Raw genomic sequence first — 17,219 nt, forward strand, 5'->3', positions numbered from 1 at the left:
ATTTCCTGCGTGCAGTACCTTACACTTTTCTCTATTAAATGTCATTTGCCATGTGTCTGCCCAGTTCTGAATCTTGTCTAGATCATTTTGAATGACCTTTGCTGCTGCAACAGTGTTTGCCACTCCTCCTACTTTTGTGTCGTCTGCAAATTTAACAAGTTTGCTTACTATACCAGAATCTAAATCATTAATGTAGATTAGGAATAGCAGAGGACCTAATACTGATCCCTGTGGTACACCGCTGGTTACCACACTCCATTCTGAGGTTTTTCCTCTAATCAGTACTTTCTGTTTTCTACATGTTAACCACTCCCTAATCCATGTACATGTGTTTCCTTGAATCCCAACTGCGTTCAGTTTGAGAATTTATCTTTTGTGCGGGACTTTGTCAAAAGCTTTCTGGAAATCTAAATAAACCATGTCATATGCTTTGCAATTATCCATTATCGATGTTGCATCCTCAAAAAAATCAAGCAAGTTAGACACGATCTCCCTTTCCTAAAACCATGTTGACTGTCTCCCAGAATCCTGTTACCATATAGGTAATTTTCCATTTTGGATCTTATAGTTTCCATAAGTTTGCATATAATAGAAGTCAGGCTTACTGGTCTGTAGTTACCTGGTTCAGTTTTGTTTCCCTTTTTGTGGATCGGTATTACGTTTGCAATTGTCCAGTCTGTCGGTACCACCAGGTTACCAAGCCAAGCTGGACACTTTAAACAGAGGAGTGTACGGACCAGGTTACCAAGCCAAGCTGGACACTTTAAACAGAGGAGTGTACAGACCAGGTTACCAAGCCAAGCTGGACACTTTAAACAGAGGAGTGTACTGACCAGGTTACCAAGCCAAGCTGGACACTTTAAACAGAGGAGTGTACTGACCAGGTTACCAAGCCAAGCTGGACACTTTAAACAGAGGAGTGTACGGACCAGGTTACCAAGCCAAGCTGGACACTTTAAACAGAGGAGTGTACAGACCAGGTTACCAAGCCAAGCTGTTGCTGCTGAATCAATGGGATCCTTCAAGAACCAACATTATGATGTTCTGTGATGAATCAGCTGAAAAGAACTAGATCAGCATTTACGGGGTGAATTAATTCAAATCATCAGTTTTTTCTTGTTCTGATGCAAAAACAAGTGCTCTGAATGCTGTATGTAAAATGGTATCTATACATTGTAATTTATACTGTAACAATACAAGGTCTTGCTGGTTTGAACTGCAATGTTTCAAGCAAGGTAAGCTTATTAACACAATACTGTATCTTATTAGTTACTGACCTTGGGCAATGTACAGTAGATGGGATTATAGACGTGCAATATTATATATACATGCAGTAAATCTGATTATCCATGAATAGATCATCCTCTTTTAAAATATATACAATTTAAAGAGCATGCCATTTCACAATGTGGTACTCCATTATTCATTGAAGGTCAGCAGCTTCAAGTAAAACCGCACGTCATTGTCCCCCCCCCCAGTCAGATAATCATCTAAATAGATAACCAAACCATTCCAAAAACCAATGCCATGTTACCGGCCACCTCCTTACACATGGCTGCAGGGCTCTGAATCTTGTCTTTATTATTGACCAGTCAATTCAATCAATTCCTTTATTTAAGCAGGTAGAAACTATTTACAAGGGTGACCATGTCAAGAAGGTTCAGACTGCAGCAACTTACAATTAGCTTAAAAAAAATCTATGTTGTTATGACAACTAAAAGTCCATTCACTGCAGTTAGCAATTACAAGTATCAGCCAATAGAGTAAGCATTAAGGTCAGGGTCAGGTGAAAGTTAGGGTTCAGGTTAGGGTTAACAACTGTTTTTTACCTGGTTATATGGATATGGTCATGGACAGAGTGCGAGAGAAACATTATTATTCTGTCCAAAACCACGCCCCTGATCTCTAGGACTGCAGTTATTTTTAGATATGATATAAAGACGTCTTCTGTCATGGCCATCCCAAAGCCCTGGCCACTGTGGGATAAGCCTGGACTCTCACACTTCCTGCATACATTACATCGCATTTTATATTACAGGCTCCAGGTGTCATGAAATAGGAGAAAACAAATAGAGCAAAAAGAAGACAGCCCCTGTGCTCAAGTAAACATGCACTACCTCTTTTTTGCTGATGCTCCTGTCAGGGTGTGAAAGGGTTAACAGTGACATTGTTCGCTTGTCTCTTGTACAGTTTCTGCTGAATCCTTCAGATTATGCCTTTTAACAAGGTTACTTGCTGTGCAAAACCAACAAAATCCTTCACTATCTGTCCTAATCTAATGTCATCAATGAGAGAGCGGCGCTCATAAATCCAGTATCCGACTTGGGGAGTCTCACAGAAATGATAAGGAACGAAGCCAACCTAATCTGCATCAACACTTTGTTTGATTAGACAGACAGACAAGTAGAAATAAATTAAGCATAAGAGCTGAGAAACTGGGAGGGAGGAAGTGTGGTCTAGTGGTTAGAGCTAAGCTGAGAATCTGGGAGGGAGGCAGTGTGGTCTAGTGGTTAGAGCTGAGTGACTGGCAAGAGGCAGTGTGGTCTAGTGGTTAGAGCTGAGTGACTGGCAAGAGGCAGTGTGGTCTAGTGGTTACAGGGGAGGGACAGGAAGGGAGGCACTGTGGTCTAGTGGTTAGAGCAGAGTGAATGGGAGGAAGGCAGTGTGGTCTAGTGGTTAGAGCAGAATGACTGGAAGAAAGGCAGTGTGGTCTAGTGGTTAGAGCAGAGTGACTGGGAAGAAGGCAGTGTACTACCCTGGATAATTTGGGCCACTCTAAAAAAAAGTGTCTGGAAGTGTTGAATGCAGTAATCTGATGGTGATTCTTGGAGTTCATAAACTTGACCTTCCCTCTTTTTTAAGTTAATACAAATATTAAAGGATTGTCAGAAATATAATTTAACAGGGAGACTGAATTTCACAGGAATTCAATGCATTAGGGAGTAGGTGTTGGTTAGTAAAATCAGATAAAATAAACAGTGAAAGACATTACTTCACTCAGGTTCTTTTTGCCCTTTTAATGCATAGTTAGATACAGTTTTGAGCACTTTTGTGCAGGAGTTATTAAATTGTTCAGAAATATAAGAAAAGAAAATAAACACAAATCAAAACCTAACTCTGTTTTGGAGCGCTTGCTAAACACTTTTGTTCGTTTCTCTTGCTAACCACTGGACAGCTCAGCCGTTTATCGGTCAGAACAAGACTTTACCACAACATTTCTTCCTTCCTCCTCCTCCCCTCCCCACCCACCCACACAGTCTTCACTCTGCCTTTTCCACACCGATGTCTTCTTCATGACAACCTCACTTCACACAGACTGGAGATTGCCCCAAACAAACATTGCCCTGGTTTAAATACCTGCCTGCTAATTGCAGACAGGTGATAATTAATACAGATCGGCACCAGGTGACTCTAATCCTGGCTCCCTCCTGTGGCATTCTGGGGGATGTAGTCTTGTGTAACCCCTTCTGGACTACATTTTTTTCCTCTTCCTCCCCCTAGTCTGTCACAACATGAATATACGGTATTGTAGATACTATTTGTGAGATAGACGATTGCCATTGGGCGTGCTCTCATTCAGTCTTGCTTGACTCTTTTTCCATGAAGGAAGCACATTTTGAAGCACAGTATTCCTATTCATCACTGGTCATTAGAAATTAACCTGGACTACAACCATAAAAACCAACAGCTACCCCAAGTGGTCACAGACAGTATGTGTTTTATTTTCCCTGTACACTGACGTTCCTCTGTGCCATGTGCTGTGCTACTAAGGGAGTCTGACACTTGCATATTTAGCACAACCTGCACTTGTTACTTCATGTATTGTTCAGTTATTAACTCCTCGTGTCCCTGTGCACATGCTCTGGGAGCAGACTGGCCCTTTGAACACAATTTCAACAAACCGTTTCCGGGGGCCAGTCTTTTGGCTGTGTGGCATCGATAATTTGCTTCCTATTGATAACAATGCTTTAAGAGAGTGTCTTAATCACCATGCAGAGCAGCCAAGCTTGTCTGCAGAAGCACCTGCCGAGGTCAGACTCTGTACCGGCAGCGCATCACAGAGCACTGCCTGTCATACCCGCTGCACAGGGAGTGGGGAAATCAAAAGAACAAGCATCTCGCTGTAGCATTCCATCCACTTCTATTTTGTGAGCTTTGCATTCCTGGGTTAGGCTGCCCTCTGGTGGCCACACCTCTGTAAACTGTTCTGTAATTTAATTACACAGTAAAGGTAGCCCTAAGCAAAACAAAAGATGTTGCCCTGTTTGGACTTCAGTGTGCAGCTGACCTTGCCTGTGGCCTGGGCCATGATCACATCACACTACTGCATGTTATAACAGGCAGCCTCCTCTCTTACAATCATGTTAATTAATCAGGCTATCGAAGGCTGCAGCAAACAAACACGCATCTCAAATTCACGTCTCCTGTTCTTGTCCTTATGTTTCCCACTTATCCACATTTTTAATCACAGCCCATGTTGTGTGGGTTCTCGCAAGCAGCTTACTGCACATTGAGCTGCTCACAATTTGCACACAGAAGAGCATACATTGTTACAATGAGGGTGTCACTGTTTCTCTTCCTCTCAAAGCTTTCCCAGCACGTTAAAGGGATGTCAATGTTTGGTCATCCCGCAGATTAACATGATCTGATTCAACTTTCATACTTGCCAGGGTTTTGAAAAGCATATCAGTAACAGTCATCTCCATGGTGCATACAGACTGTATATCAGTAGACACAGTATGGGAACACTCCTTGCACTGAAACACTCAAAGTACTGTATGTTCTCATTGCAGATTTAAAATCAGACTCAAAGGCTCATCCTGCAGTGTGTTATCTCAACCCCATTCTCTATGCAGGTGGTGTCACAGTAAGTGTTTTACTGGACTTCTCTAGAGGAGTTACAAAGCTTCCTGTATGCTCTTACATGTTTTCACTGCTTTTTCATCCATCATTTGAAACAATCGAAACTCTTAGATAAAACTTTCAGAAACTAAGTGAAGAAGACAAAAACTTCAGCTGGTGTAACAGAGTGGGGTTTGGATGTGAACCAGTGACCCTGCACACCCCAAACAAACATCTCAAACACTATGCAAAAGAACAAGGTCCATCTGCATTCATGGTTATAAAGCGTTTAACCTCATCTCATCTCACCGACGGGTCAGAATCCGCAATGGCATTCCTCCCCCCTTTAACCTCGGCGATCGGGTACAGCCGCTCTATGAGATACGAGTCATGGAACTAATGTAACAGGGTGGAAGAGGGTTCAAACCCCAACCCTGCACACCGCAAGGGAGAGTCTTTAGCTCTGCTCTCCTCTGGTGTGCATGGTCGCGAGTTTGAGTCCAGACCCTACCCTGTGACAGTAGTGCCTTCCTTAGTGTGCACTGCTAAACTATGAGAAACTAGGTTGAGTAGACAAGCTATTAGAGCAGACAAGCATGATATTTTAACACATGCAATAAAAGCCATCTGTCCTGTAAGCAAGGATCCAGTCAGTGTAAGGCTCTTCCCCTCACCTGATTATCTTCTGCTCGGCAGGATCGTACAGAGACATGAAGAGCTCAGCCTCCTCTCCCAGCTTGCACACGAAGTTTCGAACACAGACGTAGAGGCTGTGCGTGGGGGAGCTAGAGAAAATGTCTGTCTGGTTTATCCCACTCTGATCACTGCACTGTGGAGAGGAGACAGTAGTCAGCTCACGCTTTTACATATTTACTACAGTCATTTTACATTTTACACAGGCAGGCAGACACACAGGCGCAGGCAGGCTGACACACAGGCACAGGCTTACAGATTCCTCATTAATTCGCTGTATGATACGGGAGGTGGTCTTGCAGTGGGCTTGAAACAGGCTGACCACGCTGGTGCTTTCTGGATCCAGGATGTTGCCCTCATCATCGCGCACCACCAGGTCCAGCGTCAGGATCCTGTAAAGTGGAGACAGGGAGACACAGTGCTGGTTACCAATCAGAAATGTCTTTCCTGTGATGCAGAATCCGGACAGTGGCTCCAGGATCACGCACAATGTTATCATCATTTCTTTGTGTTATTCTTTAGCCCACAGAGTCAGGAGAGGGTTAACAAAGGTAACATATCTTCACAGTATTCACAAAGCATCTATCACATGCTAGGGTTGCCCATTGTGTTTTGTAAAATGAAAAACAAATTACTAGACTGGCAAGAAACAATATGGGATCATCGAAGACTTTTTAAATACATCAAATAATTTTGAAAGTGTCAGTCAGAATTCTGCAATAAAATTAAGGAGCATTAGAAATCTTAAAGACAGCCAAAGTTATAAAAGTCAGTGGAAATATCTTCCAATTCTTGTTAGCTGGTTGTAAAGGGGGGCACACTCACGTAGCACAGCTGGAGGCTGGTTGTAAAAAGAGGCAACTCAGGTAGCACAGCTGGAGGCTGGTTATAAGGGGTGCACACTCACGTACAGCAGCCGGAGGCTGGTTGTAAGGAGGGGCATACTCATGTAGCACAGCTGGAGGCTGGTTGTAAGAGGGGGCGCACTCACGTAGCACAGCTGGAGGCTGGTTGTAAGAGGGGGCGCACTCATGTAGCACAGCAGGATGCTGGTTGTATGGGGGGCACACTCACTTGTTCCCATAGTCCATCTTGGAGGTGACCTGCTGCTTCAGCTCCTGCAACTTGTCCTTCGGCAGGGTCCCTGAGAGAAGCTGAGACCTCCTCTCCATCAACTCATGCATCATATGACCCAATCGCAAGAACAGAGCCTTCCCACCCTCCTGGAGGAGAGAGAGCAGGGTCACTGATACTGAACAACTACTGTACACCCACCTGCAAGATCCCCATAGAGGAGAGAGAGAGAGCAGAGTCACTGATATACTGAACAACTACTGTACACCCACCTGCAAGATCCCCATAGAGGAGCGAGAGACCAGAGTCACTGAGATACTGAACCACTACTGTACACCCACCTGCAAGATCCCCATAGAGGAGAGAGAGAGAGCAGGGTCACTGATACTGAACCACTACTGTACACCCACCTGCAAGATCCCCATAGAGGAGAGAGAGCAGAGTCACTGAGATACTGAACAACTACTGTACACCCACCTGCAAGATCCCCATAGAGGAGAGAGAGCAGAGTCACTGATACTGAACAACTACTGTACACCCACCTGCAAGATCCCCATAGAGGAGAGAGAGAGAGCAGAGTCACTGATACTGAACAACTACTGTACACCCACCTGCAAGATCCCCATAGAGGAGAGAGAGAGAGCAGAGTCACTGAGATACTGAACCACTACTGTACACCCACCTGCAAGATCCCCATAGAGGAGAGAGAGAGAGCAGGGTCACTGATACTGAACCACTACTGTACACCCACCTGCAAGATCCTCATAGAGGAGAGAGAGAGCAGAGTCACTGAGATACTGAACCACTACTGTACACCCACCTGCAAGATCCTCATAGAGGAGAGAGAGAGAGCAGGGTCTCTGATACTGAACCACTACTGTACACCCACCTGCAAGATCCCCATAGAGGAGAGAGAGAGAGCAGAGTCACTGAGATACTGAACAACTACTGTACACCCACCTGCAAGATCCCCATAGAGGAGAGAGAGAGAGCAGAGTCACTGATACTGAACAACTACTGTACACCCACCTGCAAGATCCCCATAGAGGAGAGAGAGCAGAGTCACTGATACTGAACAACTACTGTACACCCACCTGCAAGATCCCCATAGAGGAGAGAGAGCAGAGTCACTGATACTGAACAACTACTGTACACCCACCTGCAAGATCCCCGTAGAGGAGAGAGAGAGCAGAGTCACTGACACTGAACCACCACAATATATATATACAGTGACTTGCAAAAGTATTCAGACCCCTCACCAATTCTCTCATATTGCTGAATTACAAATGGTACATTGAAATTTCGTTCTGTTCGATATCTTTTTTTAAAACACTTAAACTCAAAATCAATTATTGTAAGGGGACATTGGTTTTATGTTGGGAAATATTTTTAAGAAAAATAAAAAACTGAAATATCTTGCTTGCATAAGTATTCAACCCCCACACATTAATATTTGGTAGAGCCACGTTTTGCTGCAATAACAGCTTTAAGTCTTTTGGGGTAAGTATGTACCAGCTTTGCACACAGTGTCGGAGTGATTTTGGCCCATTCTTCTTGGCAGATTTGCTCCAAGTTGTTCAGGTTGGTTGGACGACACAATTTTCAAATAGTGCCACAGATTCTCAATGGGATTGAGATCAGGACTTTGACTGGGCCACTGTAGGACATTCACCTTTTTGTTCTTGAGCCATTCCAATGTTGCTTTGGCCTTGTGCTTGGGATCATTGTCCTGCTGAAAGGTGAATTTCCCCCCAAGCTTCAGTTTTTTTAGTGGACTGAAGCAGATTCTCTTGCAATATTTTCCTGTATTTTGCTCCATCCATTCTTCCTTTATTTGTAACAAGATGCCCAGTCCCTGCTGATGAGAAGCATCCCCACAACATGATGCTGCCACCACCATACTTCACTGTAGGGATGATGTGTCTTGATGCATGGGCAGTGTTAGGTTTGCGCCACACAAAGCGCTTTGAGTTTTGGCCAAAAAGCTCTATCGGTCTCATATGACCACAAAACCTTTTCCCACATCGCAGCTGGGTCACTCTCATGCTTTCTGGCAAACTGCAGACGTGCTTTCAGATGGTAATTTTTGAGTAATGGCTTCTTTCTTGCCACCCTCCCATACAGGCCAGAGTTATGCAGAGCTCTTGATATGGTTGACTGATGCACCATTACTCCACTCCCAGCTACTGAACTCTGTAGTTCCTTCAAAGTGATTGTTGACCTTTCTGTGGCTTCTCTAACAAGTCTCCTTCTTGTTTGATCGCTGAGTTTTGAGGGACGGCCTTTTCTTGGCAGTGCCTGGGTGGTGTGATGCAGCTTCCACTTCCTGATTATTGATCCAATTGTGCTCACTGGGATATCCAAACACTTGGATATTATGTTGTACCCTTTCCCTAATCTATGCATTTGTATTACTTTATCTCTAACTTCTGTAGAATGCTCTTTGGTCTTCATTTTCCTTCAGATTCACAGCCTTACCAATGATCCTTCAACAGTGGGGTTTTTATCCAGAAAATGTGACAGCAACTTTAATGGTTCACAGGTGGAGGCCAATGGTAAGGTAATTGTGTCCTCGTTAGGGCAATTTCTTTCATCGGTGCAAAATGGGAGCTTCCACAGCACAGGGGTTGAATACTTATGCGAGTAAGATATTTCAGTTTTTTATTTTTCTTAAAAATATTTCCTAACATAAAATCAATGTCACCTTACAATAATTGATTCTGAGTTTCAGTGTTTAAAAATAAAATATCAAACAGAATGAAATTTCAATGTACCATTTGTAATTCGGTAATATGAGAGAATTGATCAGGGGTCTGAATACTTTTGCAAGGCCCTTGTGTATATATATATATATATAGGCCATTTTAATTACCCACAATGCACCCAGGGCCCATGGGGTTATATTTCTACTTGTGACCCTAACATGACTGAATCAGCTTTTACAGGCTCACACAGCTTTCAGAACATTCCACATGTGTCTTCCATTTAGCGTTGCCACATGTCCGGGTTTGTCCCGGACAGTCTGGTTTGTGGCTTCTGTGTCCAGGTGCCAATTAACAAGCCCGAATGTCTCAACAGCCTTTCTGCTTAAAGGATTTCCAATATTGTAAAAAAATATATTGTTTAGTACAGATCTGTACATTGTACTTTTGTGTTATTTTATGTTGAGTATGTGAACATATGCGCTGTCCAATAATTGAACTTCAAATGTCGCGTAGCTAAGCGCTGCACTTCCTAGTGTTGTGTTTTGAACAGCGTACATATCCACCAGATGTAAAATAACCCAATAGACCTAAGCTGGTATCTCGTTGCGGGACTTCGGTGCGAGCCGAGGACACAGAGGAGTCAATGGCAGCGGCAAACAAAAAATCACCTTCACCGAAAAAAGTTAAAAGGGTGTGTTCTTTCCGGGACGACTGGTCTGAAAATTATGACTTTAAAGCCTGGATTTCAAAAGAGCACAGTGATTCTACTTCAGCAAGATGCACTGTACGCTACACTTCATTTACATTTAAGCACGATGGCATGTCGGCTGTAAAAACTCACCAAACGCCTGACCGCCATAAACAGGCTTTTCAGGCTCAGAAATCCAGTGAAGCACTGTCAATTTTTTCATGAAGAAAAGCCCAGAGGAAGAGGACAGCGTCATCGTGTCAGGAATTGCTTTGGTTTAGCACTGCGTTACACATCATTACAGCTATTCGTCTCTGGTAAGATTAATTTATCATAGAGGTACTATAACGGCAGTAGAGGCTATTTCAGTATGGGGCACTGTCACAAAGACGGCCGGAGTGGGTGGCGTCAGACCAGAGCCAGGAAATAAACAACGAGAGAGGTGGAGTTTGGTGGAGCTGAGCGAATTGTTTTGCTCAGCATTTAATAAATAAACAGAACAGAAAATAAAAAGGTTGTAACAAACAAAAATACAGAACACGACACATTCGCCAAAACAAAAGAGACAAACAAAACGGACTATACAGACAAACACGGTGAGCTGAAAGATTATTATTATTATTATTATTACCTCCGTCTCCAATCCCATTCTCCACTCACCGAACACACAACCCCGAGTGAGTGAAAACATGCAGCTTTTATGCAGCTGTACCGAGACTCGATTGCTAATCAATCATTCACTTGGAGTCGCGGTACAACTGCACATGAATTAATAAAGTGCAATTCCTCATGCTCACATATTATTATATTTTACCTGCACATGAAGTGCTGTGCAATCCTTGTGCCTAAATACAAATATACATTTTAAACACTCGTGTTACACAGACCTGTTTATATCCCGTGTACCAATGACTATACACCAACACAAATACACACAGGGGCAGGCACTTTGCCACAGGCACACACAATAGTTTAATATACTGGAGTGTAGAAATGAGAATGCATAGTGCATTCTACAACATCAAAGCACAGCTACATACTGTTAACATTGATTATTATTATTATTATTATTATTATTATTATTATTATTATTATTGCAGATATTTAGCAGATGCTTTAATCCAAGGCCTTTATTTAGTGTTCCTATTTATTTATTTATTTATTATAAGGATTGTGGGAACAAACTTTGCTCTAAGATCTTTCCAGACTCCAAAATCACAAAGAAGCTGCACTGTGGAAGAACAAAAAGTGAAGCAATTGTACAAAAAGTCTTGAGCCCTTATGCAATAGAATCAGTTGTAAAGAAGATATGCAATGGAAAACTTTTTCACTCTCTCTTGATGCCTCAAACAAGGGACATCTAAAGTACTTCCCTGTTGCTGTGACTTACTTCACCAAGGATAAGGGGGTTAAGAAAGGCGTGATCGACTTTTATGAAGACTCAAATGAAACGTCAGATGCTATTGCCGCTCGCATACGCGAGGTGTTTAACACATGTGGTCTGAATCTCAAGAATGTAGTTTTATACAGTGCAGTCATTCTGTATATATCAACATGAAGAATGAAAATGACAATCTGTTGCAATTGTCATCTGCTGCACAGTGCCGCAAAACATGGCTGTAAAAAGTTGTCACATGATGTGGAATCGTTTGTCATCAAAGTGTACAATGCAAAGCATGTCAGTGAGCTGAAATCGTGCTTTGAATTCCTGGATATGGGAGATCATAGGCTTCTGCGCCATGTACCTACTAGATGGTTATCATTGTTCACAGCTGTAGATAGGCCTCTAAAGAATTGGCCTGTAGTGAAGTTGTACTTCATTCAACAGGGGGAAGAAAGCTGTCCAGCACTGATCTGGGATTTCGTGAAATCTCATGAAGATGGGTTCAAGCCCGACACAGATCTCTCTGTCCATGACTGCTTCTTTTTTTTGTGCACAGCTACATGAATGCATTTCAACCAGCAATCCTGAAACTGGAGAGTGACAATACACAGACCATCGAGATCTACGGCATGCAAAACGAAGTGCTGCGCAACCTGAAGTCTCACATTTCAGAAAGGTTGTTCAGCTTCAAAGTTAAACAAGCGCTGAAGTATCTTCCACCAAGCAAACAAGAGGCCTTCACAAAAAATGCTTTGGATGTCTACCAAAGAAGTTCAGAGTACTTGGAGAAGTGATTTAAAAAAAGCTACATTCACCTTTGAAAATCTATGTGAGATTCCAAGCATTTCTGATGTACATATAGATGGTGAGCAACTCTTCAGCGAATACTGCCTCTTGAAAGAAGCACTACCAAAACTGGATCCTGATAATGAACTCTCAGTGGACCAGAAATGGCGTTTTTTTGACAAATGTGATGCACCAAACCTGAAAATGATAGAATGTGCTTTTGCAATTCCAGTCAGCAATGCGTTTGTGGAACGAGTGTTCAGCGTTATGTAAAATCTTTGGCGCGACGAAAGAAATCGAACGTCTTCAAACCTGGTCAAATCAGAAATTTGCATCAGGTTTAACGTGAGTGTGTCTTGTGGGGACTTTTATGACATTGTACTGAAAAACAAAGAACTCCTGAAAGCTGCAAAATCAAATGCAAAGTACACATAGAAGAAGTAATGGGTGGGTTAAGCTTTTTCCTTGTCTGTATGTTCTAAGTAAGACATTATAGTAGACTAATTATTTCATTTTTCAAAAAATACAAAACACAATTATTTATATCTGTATGAGAGATTTTCTGCAACATTAAAATTAATGTACTGTATAATACCCTATATAAGAGCATGCGCGGGTACCGTAGATAAAAAGTATGAATGATTGAGTTTTTCTGTGCGTTTTCAGTGGTGTGACACAGTAATGTACATGATACTAGTGAAACATGCAGCCAGACAGGAATTACTTTACTGTATCCACTAACACTATGGCCTGCAAGTTCGAGTGCTAAAAAATACCAACAGAATGATTTTTTACCAAGAACTGGTAGCATGGTGCTTGACCGAGGCTAATTGAGAAATATGTCTGTGGAAAAGGAGGCAACCCTTAAAAGTTTTACAATTACAATAATGGCATTGCTTAGCAGTTTCTTATCATAATAAAACCCTGCCACCAGACAGCAGATACAGCTGCCATCTAATTGTGCATATATATATAGATATATGTATATATATATATATATATATATATATATAATATATATATATATATATATATATATATATATATATATATATATATATATATATATATATATATATATATAGATAGATAGATAGATAGATAGATAGATAGATAGATAGATAGATAACCATGTGTGCTGCTCTGCAACATTAGGCAGCCGCTTCTTTTACTCTCCTGAGCGCACATATGGTTTTGGCTTGTGCTGTGGTTTGGGGTTTGTGGTCAGTGTGAGGTACAAGTGACAGTTGCCTGCTAGGCTTTGAAGTCAGAGCAGTTACTCTGTGAGATTAAACGTCACAGTATGAGGCTGCAGAATTTACCCACAAAAACAGTTCCGCTTCTCTTCAACAAGCCTGTCTCAACGAGTCCTTCCTCAAATGTAGTTAAATATGTTGCAGTCAACAGAAGAAAGTACTAGTGCTTCTGCTGATTTTAATAAATGATTAGATGCAGTTTAATTTCTCTTCCTGCTTTCACTTCAAGAAGAGACCTGTGAGGTCTTGAAAGCTTGTGATTAATTATTGTTCAGTTAGTCCAACACAAGGCATCACATCTCCTTCTCTTTGTCTCTCACTACACTTTGCAATACAGTAAATACACTTTGTTTCACAACTGTACTTCATGATACATATTTCATTGTTTTCAGTTCCCTTAAATATCTATGATCATATTATTTTGCTAAAGGTACTATGTGAGATCATAGGTGTACAAGAAGTTTGTCTTTTATTCCCTGGTTCCTGTTTCCATCACATTAGGCTGACCTGATGCTCACTTGCTGCCCTCTTATTAGTCATTACAAATTCACTTTGGCTTTTACTATAGGAAGCGTTTCAACCGAGTTGTTGTTTGTTTGTCTCATATCCTCATAGCTGCAGTGCTAGCCTCTGCAGCAAGTCTTGGTTTGTGCTGTACTTCTCCCTGTGATCTTGGTTAAGGCTGCTGAAGATCCTTTTCTGCCAGTGCTTTGCTGCTCAGTGAATAGAACATATCAGAAGCCAGTGCTAATACACTTCTTGTTCGAGGGAAAGAGGACTTCTTTTATTTCTGTTGTATGGCTATGTCAACAATGCTTTCCAGAGGTGCACTGCTGGTATATTTGTGTTTTCATAAAAGTCACTGGAAGCAGGACTGTGTTCTTTGATTCCTAAAAGATTTACTGGCTGTCATCTCAGAGCGTTAATGAAAGCAATGTTGGATATTGAGATCAATCACAGCTACAGGGAGATGTTTTTATAGCAAGAGCAACAAAGAAACAGACAGAGCTGCAAAATAGCTTCTTCAAAAAGATACTGTGGAAATCCCCTTGACAAAGACAGTGGGGTATTGTCAGCTGTTCTAAAAGAAGGTGACAGCATGTAGAACAGTGTGTGAGAGTCTCTGTAGAGCAGGGGTGTCCAGCCACAGTCCTGGAGGAGGGCCATTCCACACCAGGTTTAACAGGTTACATGATGTAATTAACTACTTCAGTGAGGAGTTTTCATTGGTTCAATTAAACAATTTAGACCAGGGCTCGAACAAAGACCAGAAGTGGAACAGCCACCCCTGCTCTAGAGGTTCTGTTTTCACAAGTAAATAAAGTGCCTTGAGATATCTGCTCTCAAGCTCTGTAGAATCAGGGCACGGGGGTTGTTATCCATTTGAATCAGAGCTCATTTGATATGATTAGAGGTTCCAGTATCCCATTCTGGGATTTGATATTTAAGAACACTCAGAGATGGAATAGTTCCTTTAAAAGCAGGGGTGTCCAGTCCTGATCATGGAGGGCGGGCGTCCCTCCTGGTTTTTGTTCCAACTCTACCCTAAATTACTTAATTAGACCAATTAAGTGCTTATTAGAAGCTTCATTGGTCCAAATAATTAATTTAGGGTACAATTGGAACAAAAACCAGGAGGGATACCAGCCCTCCAGGACCAGGATTGGAGACCCCTGTATTAAAACAGGGGTAACCTGTGGAGTACCACAGGGATCAGTATTAGATCCTCTGCTATTCCTAATCTACATTATTTAGATTCTGGTATAGTAAGCAAACTTGTTAAATTCACAGACGACACAAAACTGAAGTGGCAAACACTGTTGCAGTAGCAAAGGTCATTCAAAATGATCTAGACAAGATTCAGAACTGGGCAGACACATGGCAAATGACATTTAATAGAGAAAAGTGTAGGGTACTGCACGCAGGAAATAAAAATGTGCATTATAAATATCATATGGGAGATACTGAAATTAAAGAAAGACTCTATGAAAAAGACCTAGGAGTTTTTGTTGACTCAGAAATGTCTTCATCTAGACAATGTGGGGAAGCTATAAAAAAGGCCAACAAGATGCTCTGATACATTATGAAAAGTGTTGAATTTAAATCAAGGGAAGTAATGTTAAAACTGGACAATGCATTAGTAAGACCTCATCTTGAATATTGTATTCAGTTCTATTCACCTTGCTACAAAAAGAGTATTGCTGCTCTAGAAAGAGTGCAAAGAAGAGCGACCAGAATTATTCTGGGTTTAAAAGGCATATCATATGCAGACAGGCTAAAAGAATTGAATCTATTCAGTCTTGAACAAAGAAGACTACGCAGTGACCTAATTCAAGCATTCAAAATACTAAAAGGGATTGACAATGTCGACCCAAGGGACTTTTTCAGCCTGAAAATAGAAACAAGGACCAGGGGTCACCAAGGAAATTATACAAAGGGGCATTCAGAACAGAAAATAGGAGGCACTTTTTTACACAGAGAATCGTGAGGGTCTGGACTCAACTCCCCAGTAATGTTGTTGAAGCTGACACCCTGGGATCCTTCAAGAAGCTGCTTTATGAGATTCTGGGATCAATAAGCTACTAACAACCAAACGAGCAAGATAGGCCGAATGGCCTCCTCTCTTTTGTAAACTTTCTTATGTTCTAAAGTATAGATCACTGGGTCTTCCCCGTGTTTATTTGAGATGACTGTATTATTAAACATTAAGGTGGGGTTGTTCCATGTATTTGGATTTCAATAGATCCTGCCTATGTTTGTACATTATGCATTATTGAATTATATACATTATTGTGTTTGCTGTATATAGTATATTTAGTATATACTGAATTTATAGTACATTTCAATAAAAATGGAAGCATTGAAAAAAGTAAGTAAAGTGGCAGGTCTGGTCGAGAGAGAGAGACAGTTGAAGAATGAAAAAAGAGAAGCAGAAAGGCAGAAAGGTAGGATGCAAGCAGGTAGGAAGGAAACGGGTAGGAAAGAAGGAGGCAGGTAGGAAGGATGGAGGAATGGAAGAATGGTAGGAAGGATGGAGGAATGGAAGAACAGAATGATGGAGATAGGAAGAATGGAGGGATGGTAGGAAGGATGGAAGCAGGTAGGAAGGATGGAGGGATGGAATGATGCAGACAGGAAGGAAGCAGGTAGGAAGGATGGAGGGATGGGACAGAATGATGGAGTGTGGCAATGTTGCCCTGCCCCTGGGTGTATTTCTGTGTTTTTATTTTGTCTGTTCATTTATTAAATGCTGAACGAAAACAATTGCTCAGCTTCATCAAACTCCACCTCTGTTTATTTTTGTGTTGGTTCCTGTTTCTGGTTTGATGTCACCCACTGGAGCCATCTTTGTGACACGTGGTGTCAGGGTGGGATTACCAGCGCCTCCTAGACGCAGACCAGAGCAGGAACTGCAGTTTCTTGTTAAAAAAAAAAAATGGCAGAAGACGCCATCAGGCTCTGGGAGTGGATCCAGGAGAATGCTGGGCTGGAGGCCCAGTCCATGCCCATAGCCATCCGGGTCCTGTGGACGAACGACAGGGAGCGATGGGAGGCCTGGGAGCGAGAGCACACACCCAAAACCCTGGAGGAAGGTGTGGAGTTGGTCCTCTGCTACCTGGAGGCAGTGATAAAGGGAACCGCAGCTCAGGTAGTAGGATCTCCAGAGAGAAGTCATGGGCGGGTCTGGAGTCCGATTGAGGGAGACCACCCATTGACTAATGATGGGTCATCCAGGGGGTGCCTTCCCTACTCGACCTGCAGAGGGAGAATGCCTGCTGTCCCCATCTCCA

The 17,219-nt window shown here is 42.1% G+C and overlaps 1 protein-coding gene across 1 annotated transcript in view; it reads right to left on the reverse strand.

Annotated features, from left to right (window-relative positions):
- The window catches only part of LOC121327399 (dedicator of cytokinesis protein 2-like), a 457,752-nt gene that overhangs the window by 424,665 nt on the left and 15,868 nt on the right, over nt 1-17,219 (reverse strand). Inside the window, exons 6-8 of the mRNA XM_041271445.1 lie at nt 6,610-6,758; nt 5,792-5,927; nt 5,517-5,671 (exon numbers count right to left, since the gene is read on the reverse strand). Coding sequence (XP_041127379.1) covers nt 5,517-5,671; nt 5,792-5,927; nt 6,610-6,758 — 440 coding nt within the window. The remainder of the gene's footprint in view (nt 1-5,516; nt 5,672-5,791; nt 5,928-6,609; nt 6,759-17,219) is intronic.

The sequence above is a fragment of the Polyodon spathula genome, chromosome 2, assembly GCF_017654505.1.
Source record: "Polyodon spathula isolate WHYD16114869_AA chromosome 2, ASM1765450v1, whole genome shotgun sequence".
Classification (NCBI taxonomy): Eukaryota; Metazoa; Chordata; class Actinopteri; order Acipenseriformes; family Polyodontidae; genus Polyodon; species Polyodon spathula.